This window comes from Rhinoderma darwinii, chromosome 10 (genome assembly GCF_050947455.1).
Source record: "Rhinoderma darwinii isolate aRhiDar2 chromosome 10, aRhiDar2.hap1, whole genome shotgun sequence".
Taxonomy (NCBI): Eukaryota; Metazoa; Chordata; class Amphibia; order Anura; family Rhinodermatidae; genus Rhinoderma; species Rhinoderma darwinii.
In genome coordinates this window covers 57,810,041-57,822,773 of record NC_134696.1, presented here as the reverse complement: position 1 = coordinate 57,822,773, position 12,733 = coordinate 57,810,041, and the positions used below count along the sequence as shown (strand labels likewise).

Below are 12,733 nucleotides of genomic sequence, written 5' to 3'. Positions count from 1 at the left end.
ATTTCAGTATTTGAAGATGATACTCCGCTCTGTAAAGTAATCAACACAGAGGAGGATAATATAATATTTCAGAGGGATTTGGGAAAACTGGAGCTTTGGGCAGAGACATGGCAAATTAAGTTTAATGTGGATAAATGTAAGGTTATGCACTTGGACCTGGGAAACAAATTTTACAATTATGCATTAAATGGTAAAACACTGGGTTAAACTGCTACTGAAAAAGATTTGGGGATATTGGTGGAAAGTACATTTACCTTTGTCAACCAGTGCCAGGCAGGTGCTGGCAAGGCAAATAAAATCATGGGATGCATCAAAAGAGGCATAGATGCACATGTCAAGAACATTGTTTTTTGCCTTTATACAAATCACTAGTCAGACCACACATGGAATATTGTGTACAATTTAGGGCACCTGTGTATAAGAAGGACTTTGCTGAACTAGAACGGGTGCAAAGTAGGGCGACCAAGGTAATTAAGGCCCAAGCCCCGGATCTTTGGCCCGGTGCCCTGGATCCCCGGGCGACTGCCGCTACAGGGGTCGCAGTGATTGCGACCGGGCAGCGGTCACGATTGTGACCAGGACGCGGCCCCTGCACCGCTACAGAGATTTACTATAACTGGGGCATATGTCATAAAATACACGTGCCCCTGTTTCTACAGTAACCACACATACTTACCCTCCTTCCTGAGCGCAGCAGAAGTCCTGACGCCTTCACGCGTCATGACGCTGTGCGCCGCACATGACGTCATGACGCTGGATGTGTCGGTACATCAGCTGCACGGAAGAGCTGTGTAAGTGTAACATCATTACTGCCTGCTGGGGTCCTGTATCTAAGCCTGCCTTGTGAAGCTTAGATACAGGGTCTAACAGACAGCATCACACTTGGGCTTAGATACAGGGCCCTTGTGTGATAAGATCTATTAGACCATGTATCTAAGCTTACCACAAGGCAGGCTTAGATACAGGACCCCAGCAGACAGTAATATTATACTGTATAAGATTACTGTCTGCTGGGGTCCTGTATCTAAGCCTGCCTTGTTGTAGGCTTAGATATATGGTCTAAAAGACAGTATCACACATGGGCCCTGTCTCTAAGTCTACCACATGTGTTACTAATGTTTTTTTTTTGTGCTTGTGTTTTTTTTTACAGTTTTGGACGTTGGACTATGTCGGATTTGAAGACTACTTCGATGACAGCTTCTTTTATTTTCAATAAAATGGTTAATGAGAGTTATGTGTTTTTTTTAATTTCAATAAAATATACCTATGTCTTTGTATTTTCTTTTAAACTTCATTACTACCGCCTTAGTAATGGCCTCCTGGCTGATTGACAGCGTACATTACTAAGGCGGGGCTTAGTGTTAGCCAATGCAGAGTCTAACACTAACCCCCATTATTACCCCGGTTCCCATCGCCATCAGGGGTGCCAGGAAGAGCTGGGTACGATCCAGTACCCGACCATCTGAAGTGATGGTCCGGCACCGGGGTGGCCGCAGGCTGGTATTATTAGGCTGGGAAAGGCCAAAAACAGTGGCCATTCTCACCCTGGTAATACTAGGCTGCTGCTGCTATGTTGTAGCTGGCTGGTTATCAAAAATGGGGGGCACCCCATGTAATTGTTTTTCTTTTTTTAATGGAGTAAACGTTGTGCAGTCTCCCCCATTTTTGATAACAAGCTTAGCAGGGTGGGAAGGGCCACTAGCCTTTCCCAGCCTAATAATACCAGCCTGCGGCTGCACCAGTGCTCGACCTACACTACAGATGGTCGGGTACTGGATCGTACCCAGCTCTTCCCGGTACCCCTGGGGGTGGTGGGTATTGGGGTAATAATGGGGGGTTAGTGTCTAACACCAGGCCTCACCTTAGTAATGGACGCTGTCAATCATCCAGCAGCTATTAATAAGGCGGTAGTAATAAAGTTTATAAAAATACAAGGACATAACCATTTGATAGAAAATAAAAAAAACTGTAATCCAAGTAGTCCTCGAATCCGACGTAGTCCAATGACCGAACCTGTAAAAAAACACAAATACACCCAAAAAATTAGTAACACATAAAAAAGCAAAACAATTATTATTCTTACCTTTCCTGGATCCAGCGCTGGAGCCGCAATGTCAGCGAGCTGGGTCCTATATCTAATCCTATCATTTGTGATACTATCTGCTGAGCCAATGTATCTAATCCTATCCATCGTGTAGCTATAGGAGCCTTAGTCTTATAGATATGCTGTTTCCAATATGTGCCCTTGATCTTTTAAGACTCTAGCAATGCCCCTGGGTTGCAGTATCAAGAAAGGTTATCAAACTTGGGGCTATTCAGTTTTGAAATAAGACAGCTTAGGGGCGATCTAATTACATTCCCAGCAACGAGGGGATGCAGAAATAAGGAACAAACACCGCCGGGCTCACAGACACAGCGGCAATTACGTGAGTCTAATAACTCCCTTTGTAGGATCTAGTGACAGGTTCTCTTTTACATGGTAGGATTGTAGGTTGGAATTGATGGACCTGTGTCTTTTTTCAACCTTATCAACTATGTAACAGTGTAACTGTAATATTCGAAGTACAGTGTGAGGCCCCATGCACATGGACCGTAAATTCGGCCATAATTATGGTTAATTACAGTTCTATTGGCCGTGGACACCTTTCCGTAACGTTACGGATGGGTGTCTGTGCAGTAGAACTGTGTCGGGAATTATGGAGCAAGTCAGTCTTTTCGTGTTTTAAGGACCGTGCTCTCATACTTTTTGGCGGCCGGCCATGCCCGCAATCGCGGGCCGTGATTATGGGCATGGCCGTGTGCATGAGGCCTAACATGAACGGCTTTATTTTATTACACACTTGAGCATATACTATTTTCTTCATATAATACAATTGTTGATAACCAAAGTCATGTTTCCAGGGTCTTTAAGGTATAGTCACATGTTGCAGTCATATTGTGTTTTTGACCTAAAACGTGTGAATATACCTTTGAAGAGGAAATTTTTTGAAAGTTCTCTCGTCTGGTATTAAAATAAACATTTTCTAATTGGATTAATAAACAGCTCATTTTAATATCAGACCGGAAAACTTTAATAAAGTATTATACAGCCATTCTGATGTGGATTTTCAAAGTAAGTGCATAATAAAATAAACCCTACAGAACAGGAAGTGTCTGCCTATTGTGAGGCTCAGTGGCCAGTGTGAAAAATTCCAAGATTTCTGGATACATTTTTTAATATAAATAGTGACATAAAAAAAACATAAAAAATGTAAAGAAAAAAAATTCTACGTGACATAAAAACAAAATAAAAACACCAAAATGTAAACAATATATATATGTTTAACATAAAAATTAGATTTAAACAATAGGTCATGTTCTAACCATACATACACTTCAAAGGGTCCAGCATTGACTTACAGGGAAGTCACTTATCGGTTGTACTTAGTTTTCTTCCTCCTTCCTCTCACTTCTACAAATCCTTAGTATAGGGTTAAACAGAGAACTCACCCTGTGCCAGGTGGTTGTATCTCAAACACTGGTGGATGCAGGTCTACCAGCTGTCCCAGGAGAACTCGGGCTGTTTCCTGTGGGTCATATGGTTTGTCATAGTTCTGAAAGAAGAATAACAACAAAATAAGCAATCTGTTTGCTATGCGGATATATTCAACAGCGATGTTTAAAGGGGATTTCCGGTACTTAAATATTGATGGTTTATTTTGAGGATAGGTCATCTATATTTGTGTGTTGGGGCCCAACACCTGGGACCCGCATTGATCAGCAAAATGAAGGGGCTATTTATTGCGGAACCGTCCCCTTCGATTTTCACATATTTAATTTGTGTCCGTCCAGTTGTTTATGCCAAAGCCAGACACAACTAATGACAAAGTTGTGCATTTTGCGCACTAGTCCGGCATATGTTGCATGCAGAGTTTTTTTGTCTGCCGCAGGGAGATGTCTGTTATCACAACTGATGCATCGAATGCCAAATCTGCTCTTATAGGATCAGTTCCGGCTTCAGTTTTTCAACGAAACCGTATCGCTGGACATATGTGAAGGGGATATTAACAGGCATGGTGGTTCATGCTTATGGAACTAAGTTGCAGTACCAGGCACAACCACTCGTACGGAAGAGCTGCACGTTACACAGCACCCTTTCATTTTGTAGATCACGGGAGTTTCAGGAGTTAGACCTCCACAGATCAAATATTGATGGTCTATCCTAAGGATAGGCCATCAATATTTAAGTCCCGGAAAACGAATTTAATGATTATTAGTTAATTTTACATACATGAAGCAGTGATTAGGACTTTGCACCTAAAATCCCAGAAATAAATGTCTAATATTATAGAAAATATAATTGTTTAAAATAAAATATTTTAATGTTCCATTGAAATATAAAGAGATATATCAAAAGCTGCAAATGTGCACTGAATGACTCAACTTTCATTTGGACCTTGATGTTTCATCTTATATTATATTCTCATAAATTGGATGTATCCTATCATCTAGTCAATTGCAGCCCAAATATACTTTGGATAAGGCAATGACTGTGAATCTGACAAAAATCCTTTATGAATAAGAATGTGATTGATTTGTGCAGGTGATCAAGTGTTGCTTTCCTTGACTTCCTCAGTGCAGCAGTAACCACTTAGGTTGGAGCTCTGGAAGTTCATATTTATAGGGCCCATGTTGTATAAACTAGGCTTTACCAATTTTTGCTTGCCTGTTATTAAGTACTTGTTAACGTAACCAAATCAGTTCAATCCAAGCAGATGGACAAAATAAAAGCAGTTTTTTTTTTAATCTTGTCAAAGAATGTAAAATAGTACACCCACTTCATAATATTGCTTCTAGAATTGAACTGAGATTGCATCCTTGTTTCATGGTCACACTCTCAGCCTGATGCTATTCTCACAAGGGAATATATTAGACTGAGTACATTTTGTAAAACAAGCTACGTTCTTGATAGCGGATTATCCATTCTAACCATGCCTTGTACGTAGTGATGTTCCTACATGTGGTGCTAAGGTTATTCCATCTACCTTAGAGTCGAGGAAGGACTGAGCGGCCAGAAGCTCGTTAGTTTTCTGCTCAATAAGGCCAAGGTACTGCATTATGTTTGCCTCGCGAATGCTAGATGAAGAGCCCAACATTTCGTCCAGGACAGACCGGTTGCAATTTATCTTCTTGAATAAGGAATCAATTCCTAATGAATAAGCATCATTATTTTAACAGAAAGTAGAAGTCCAGCTTAATTATTTACACACAAATGCATGCAGGTATCATAGAGGTATGAATAATAGCAACATAGAGTAATATGGAAAAGAATAATGGCACTATGGATTCTGATAATAAAATAAAAATTCTTTCAGCACAAAAGATAGAAAATATGAAAGTAGGTTTAGCAGACAGTGGTAAGCACATATTGTGAACATATATTTTAGTCCAAAGTCACTGCATACTATAAACATCTATTTATTATGTAAATGTTAAAGTCAGTATTAAGCCCAAAGGCATATCGTGTGCAGGAGGCATCACGGAGCTGCAGTATGGTTCTCCGTGCGACACCATATATCAGAGATGTTCTCCACATCGAAGCAATAATTCTGGAGGAGAATAGCTATGCAATTCCATATCTGATGGAGAACGCCACATTTTTTTTATTGGATTTGTACAGAATCCGACATACAAAAAAAACTAATGAAATTAGAGGCATAAGGAGCTGAAGTATGGTTCCATAAAAGTCTATGAATGCTGTACCACAGCTTTGTACAATTTTACAACCTTAGTAGGACAGTATGAGTCCTTAACCCCTTGAGGACCAGGCCTGTTTGTGCGTGATGTACACAACCCCTTTTTTTCAAATCTGACATGTGTCACTTTATGTGGTAATAACATTGGAATGCTTTTACTTATCCAAGCGATTCTAATGACACATGACACATTGTACTTTAACTTAGTGGTAAAATTTGGTCGATACATTCAGTATTTATTTGTGGAAAACACAAACATTTTGAGAAAATTCGCAAAAATGTTCATTTTTCTACATTTAAATGTATCTGCTGGCAAGACAGATAGTAATAACATACAAAATAGTTACTAGTTAAAATTTACCATATGTCTACTTTATGATGGCATCTCTTTTTTAACGTTCTTTTATTTGTCTAGGACATTACAAGACTTTTAACTTTAACAACAATTTCTCACATTTTCAAGACAATTTCCACATCTATTTTTTAAGGAAAATACAGTTGTGAAGTGGCTTTAAGGGGCCTATGTATTAGAAACCCCCCATAAATCACCCTATTTTAAAAAAAATTCCCCTCAATATATTCAACAAAGCATTTAGAAAGTTTATTAACGCTTTAGGCGTTACACAGGATTTAAAGCAAAGTGGAAGTGAAATGAACAAATTACATTATTTTTGCAGAAATTCCAATTTAATAAAAAAAATTCTGTAACACAGAAGGTCTTACCAAAGAAACACAACTTTTTAAATATTGCCCAGATTCTGAAGTTTTTAGAAATATCCAACATGTGACCCTAGTCTGCTAATGGACAGAAGCACAGGCCTTAGAAGCAAGGGAGCACCTAGTGGATTTTGGTGCCTTCCTTTTTATTGGAAAATATTTTAGACACCATGTCAGGTTTAAATACGTCTTGTGGTGCCAAAACATAGAAAACACCCCCAAAACTACACCCCATAAGGAATTTCTCTAAGGGTATAGTAAGCATTTTGACCCCACAGTTTTTTTGTTGAATTTATTGGAATTAGGCTGTGAAAATTAAAATATACATTTTTCACATAAAATTTAATTTTAGCTCAGATTTTTTCATTTTCACAAGAAATAAAGGATAAACTCCCTCTCCCCAACATTTGTAAAGCAATTTCTCCCAAGTATGCCAATACCCCATATGTGGCCATAAACTGCTGTTTAAACAGACGGCGGGGCTCAGAATGGTAGGAGCGCCATTTGACTTTTGGAGCTCAAATTTTGCTGAAATGGTTTTCAGGTTCCATGTCGCATTTGCAAAGCCACTGTGGGACCACAACAGTGGAAACCCCTCAGAAGTTTCTCCATTTGGGATCCTACACCCATCAAGGAATTAATCAAGGGATACAGTAAGCATTTTGAACCCACAGGTTTCTTGCCGAATTTATTTGAATTAGGGGGGATTCACACGAGCGTGTATTCGGTCCGTGCGGGCCGCGTGGTTTTCACGCGGCACGCATGGACCAATACAAGTCTATGGGGCAGTACAGACAGTCCGTGCTTTTTGCGCAGCGTTTGTCTGCTGCGCAAAAAGCGTGACAGGTTCAATAACTCTGCGTATTTCGCGCATCACGCACCCATTGAAGTCAATGGGTGCGTGAAAATCACGCGCACCACACGGAAGCACTTCCGTGGGACGAGCGTGATTCGCGCAACAGCAGTGAAAAGGATGAATGAAAACTGAAAAGCACCACGTGCTTTTCTGTTTCCGAACATCCAAACGGAGTGTCTTTGCGATGAGCGAAGCCGGACAAGCGTACCGAACTTCACCGGGTTCGGCCAAACTCGTTTTGGCCGATCCCGGCAAAAAAATTATCGGTACGCGACGTCAGGAGATAGTCACTGTCCATGGTGCTGAAAGAGTTAAACTGTTTCAGCACCATGGACAGTGACTTGCGATCCCAAAATACATTAACCTGTAAAAAAAACCGAAGTTCTAACTTACCGATTACTCATGTCTCCTTCCTGCAGTCCGACCTCCCGGGATGACACTTCAGTTCAAGTGACAGCTCCAGCCAATCACAGGCCAAGCACAGGCTGCAGCCAATCACAGGCTGCAGCGGTCACTTGGACTGCTGCGTCATCCAGGGAGGTGGGGCCCGATGTCAAGAGAGGCGCGTCACCAAGGACGCGTCACCAAGGACGCGTCACCAAGGCAACGGCCGGGAAGTTCTCGGTAAGTAGGAACTTTATCTTTTTTTTTTACAGGTTTTTCGCTGTTGTGTTCGGCATTCACTCTCGAGGGTGCTGAAAGATTTAGCTCTTTCAGCACCTTGGACAGTGACGGGCGTTGACAAGCATGAGCTCTATGATGCCGGCTGCGCGAAAATCACGCAGCCGCGCATCAGACACGCATGACACACGCAGCTGTCAAATGGTTTTTGCGCTCGCAAAACGCTGCGTTGTTTGCGCGCGCAAAAACGCAACGTTCGTGTGAATCTGCCCTTAAGCCGTGAAAATGATTTTTAATTTTTACAAGGGTTAAATAAGAAAAAGCACTCTAAAATTTCTAAAGCAATTTCGCCGGAATACGGCAATACTCCATATGTGGTCATAAAATGCTGTTTGGACACATGGCAGGGCTCAGAAGGGAAGGAGCACCATTTTAATTTTGGAACTTGACTTTTGCTGGAATGGTTTTCGGGTGCCATGTCTCATTAGCAAAGCCCCTGAGGGGAAAAAAAAACATTGGAAACCTCCCAAAAGTGACTCCACTTGGGAAATTTGATTTGTCCAGGAACCTAACTAGGAGTATAGTGAGCATTCAGACCCCACAGGTTTTTTGCAGAATTTAGTGGAATCAAAATCTAAGTTTTTTCCCCTAAAATGTAGCATTTTTTTCATTTTCAAAAGGGATAAATAAGAAAAAGCTCCCTAACATTTGGAAATAAATTTCTTCAGAGTACGGCAATACCCCATATTTGGTCTGTTTGGACACACAACAGACCTCAGAAATGCAGGGGCATTCTTTGGCATGAAGATTTTGCTGTATTGTATTTTTGGTGCCATGTCGCATTTGCAGAGACCCTGGAGTATTAGTACAGTGGAAACCCAAGGGGAGTCACCCCATTTTGGAAACTACACCCCTGAAGGCGTTTATCATTTGCCTGGACATATGGCAGGGTTCGGGAGTTAAAGAGCACTTCGTAAGTTCATTTGAGGCCCATTTTGCAGATTTTCACAGCAGTGGTCCACAATTAGGCCTTATTCACATGAACATGTGCGTCTTGCGCGCGCAAAAAATGCAGCGTTTTGCGCGCATTGCTGTTCCGTGTGACATCAGTGAATGGTGCGTGGCTGCGTGATTTTCATACTATTTTCATGCCATACTTATGACATGCGGTTTTGATGTTTAGAAAGAGAAATGAAGGAAGTGCTTTTATTTTTTCCTTAATTTCTTGATCTACTGTTGCGCGAATCACGCGCGACACACTTCAATGGGCGCGTGATGCGCGAAAAACGGCCAAGTATAGGACATTTTGTGAGTTTTACGCAGCGGACACACGCTGCGTGAAAATCACGGAATGTCTGAACGGCCCCATTGACTAACATAGGTCCCTGCGAAGTGCGTGATTTTCATGCGCGTATCACGGACGTGAAATACGTTCATGTGAATAAGGCCTCAAGAAGTGACTTTATTTTGGAAAATACACCCCTCTAGGCATTTATCAAGGGGTGTAGTGAGTTGTTTGTTTTTTTAACCCAAAAGGTGTTTGTTTACCAAAAATAAACCTACAGCGGATGGTGCAAAAATCACAATTTTTCACAGACATTCTATTTTAGTGCACAATATGTTATTCCCAGTTTATGTCACTGAAGACAAATACCTCATAAAGTGTTAAGCGAGTTATGCCAGGTATGGAAATTCCATATATGTGGACGTAAACTACTGTTTGTGCGCCATTTGGATTTTGGAAACCGGATTTTGCTTGGTAGCAGTTCTGTTTGGGGTTTTACTGGTATTTAATTTTATAATGTGGGGGCATATGTAAGCTGGGAAGAGTACATCAGGACATAATAACGTCATATAATAATGGGGTAAATAAATAATAATCTGTGGCCAGGGCCAGCCTTAGGGGTATGTGACCTGCGTGAGTGCACAGGGAACTGCACCCTCTCAGCTTGTAGGGGTCGCCACTGGGCTCCGCCTCTGCTCAATCCTCTGCTAATAGTTACAAACATGGAGTAAACAAGAGCAGAGGCTGAGAAGAGGAGGAAGCTTCACCCACAGCCTGCCCTGCAGAAACCTGTGAGCCTGTCAGCAAGGAGAGATGGTAAGTGCCCATGTGTACGTATATATGTCTGTGTTTATATGTGTCTGTGTATATAAGTTTCTGTGTTTGTATGTGTATATGTTCCAGTATGTGCGTAGATATGTCTCTTGTGTGTATATATAATTCTGTGTGTGTGTATGTGTGTATGTTCCAGTATGTGTGTATATGTGCCTGTCTGTCTATATATGTGTCTGCATGTGTATATATGTCTCTTTGTAAGTGTGTGTTCAGTATTAAAATAAAACAAATAAAATGAAGCTATCTGTGCTGCCCCCTATATACTATGCTGCCCCTTAAGGGAAACACCAAATTTTTATATATGTTAATCTATAAAACGTTAACAAATTTTTGACAATTAATTCATGGAAATAATCTGTTTAAAGTGTATGTGGTCTATGTGGTGTTACATAGGACTGCAAGTAACTTCTACTACATTATCTGTACTCAGACACTTACCCCTCTGTGTTATCGGTGGTGTTACATAGGACTGCAGATAACACTACTACATTATCTGTACTTAGAGAGTTATCACTGTGTGTTATTTATTTATTTCAGTTACTTATATAGCGCCTACATATTACACAGCGCTGTACAGAGGTCCTCTTTTATTGTCCCCATTGGGGCTCACAATCTAAATTCCCTATTGGTATGTTTTTGGGGTTTTCTGTGGTGTTACATAGAACTGCAGGTAACATCTACTACATTATCTGTACTCAGAGAGTTATCACTGTGTTATCTGTGGTGTTACATAGGACTGCAGGTAACATCTACTACATTATCTGCACTGTGTATATATGTGCCTGTGTGGGTATATATGGGTCTGTATGTGAATGTGTCTTTGTTCTTGTATATACTTTCCTGTATGTCTATATATGTGCCTTCTATGCATTTGTATATGCTCCTGTCTGTGTATTTATGTGCCTGTGTGTGTGCGTGTATATATATGTGTCTCTATGTCTATATATTTACCTTTACATATGTATATATTCCAGAAAGTGTGTGTGTGTGTGTATATATATATATATATATATATATATATATATATATATTTATTTGCCTGTGTGTCTAAATATGTATGTACAGTATATATGTTCCAGTATATGCATGTCTATATTTGTGGTTCATTTTTGGTTTGTGGAGGGCAGGAATAGAGAGCCCCGCACAGGGCGCCATCCAACCTAAGGCCGGCCCTGCCAGTGTCACACTGATAAATAGTGGCCAATCTTATCCCCCTTTTCCAACACACTCTGCACCTTTTGTGCCACCCTATTCTGAGATCCAGAACTTTTTTTTTTTTCAACTGAACTGTGTGAGGGCTCATTTTTCGCGGGACAATCTTTAGATTTTATTTGTACCATTTTGGGGTACATGCAAATTTGTGATCACTTTTTATTTAAGGTTTTGGGATGTGTGGTGACCAAAGAACAGCAATACTGGTATTGTTTTTTTTACGACATTCACTGTGCCCTATTAACTTTATTCTGTCGGTCAATATTTTTACGGCGATACCAAATGTGTATATATATTTTTATGTTTTACAGCGTTTGCACAATAAAATTACTTTTTGAGAAAAATCATTTATTTTTTGTGTTGCCATATTCTAAGAGCTATAATTGTTTTATTTTTCCATCAAGAAAGCTGTGATAGGGCTTGTTTTTTAAGGGACTGACTGTAGTTTTTACTGGTACTATTTTGTCGTATACGCAACTTTTTGATCACTTTTTATTTAATTTATTAGGAGGCAAGGTGGCCAAAAAACAGCGATTCTGGAAATGTCTTTTATATATATTTTTTACAGTGTGTATCATGTGGGATAAAAAATTCAAAAGATTTCTAGTTCATGTTATTACGGACGCGTCGATACCAAATATGTATAGTTTTTTTAATGTTTTAAATTTTTCCTATAATAACATATTTTATGGGGAAAAAAGGTCATTTTTGGTTTTTGAACAATACATTTTTATTTTTTTATTTTTTAACAATTTTCTTTAAACTTTTTAAACTTTTTTTTTTTAGTCCCACAAGGGGACTTGAAGGTCCAGCTGTCTGATCGCTTGGACAATACACTGCAATACTTATATATTGCAGTGTATTATACCAGTCAGTTTTACACTGACAGGCAGCCTATTAAGTGCTGCATTTGGCAGTGCCTAATAGGCTTCCATAAATGGCAGATATTGTTAGGCCTATGGTTGCCATAGCAACCATCGGTACCCCGTGATCACATCGCGGGGGGGTGCAATGGTGTTCTAACCCCAGCATCTAAGGGGTTAATTGGTGAAAAATGGAGCTAGTTCCAGTTCCTGTTGTTACAGTAGGGTTTCAGCTGTGATATACAGCTGAAATCCGCTGGTCATGGCACGGGCTCAGCTTCTGAGCCCGCGCTATCATCCTCACAAACAGTGAGGTGGGATGGTGCAAACTCACTAGCGCCGATGATGGTAGGGTATGTTCACACGTCTTAACAAATTACGTCTGAAATTACAGACCTGTTTTCAGGCGAAAACAGCTCCTGAATTTCAGACGTTTTTGGAAGTGCACACGTTTTTCGCAGCGTCCATTATGGACGTAATTGGAGCTGTTTTTCAATGGAGTTAATGAAAAACGGCTCCAATTACGTCCCAAGAAGTGACATGCACTTCTTTGAGGCGGGCGTCTTTTTACGCGCCATCTTTTGACAGCGACGCGTAAAAATACACCTCG

At 40.4% G+C, this 12,733-nt stretch overlaps 1 protein-coding gene across 1 annotated transcript in view; it reads right to left on the bottom strand.

The window, feature by feature from the left end:
* The window catches only part of ODAD1 (outer dynein arm docking complex subunit 1), a 131,439-nt gene that overhangs the window by 35,450 nt on the left and 83,256 nt on the right, over positions 1–12,733 (bottom strand). The window contains exons 12-13 of the mRNA XM_075838864.1: positions 5,025–5,188; positions 3,490–3,593 (exon numbers count right to left, since the gene is read on the bottom strand). Of these exons, the coding sequence (XP_075694979.1) occupies positions 3,490–3,593; positions 5,025–5,188 (268 nt within the window). The remainder of the gene's footprint in view (positions 1–3,489; positions 3,594–5,024; positions 5,189–12,733) is intronic.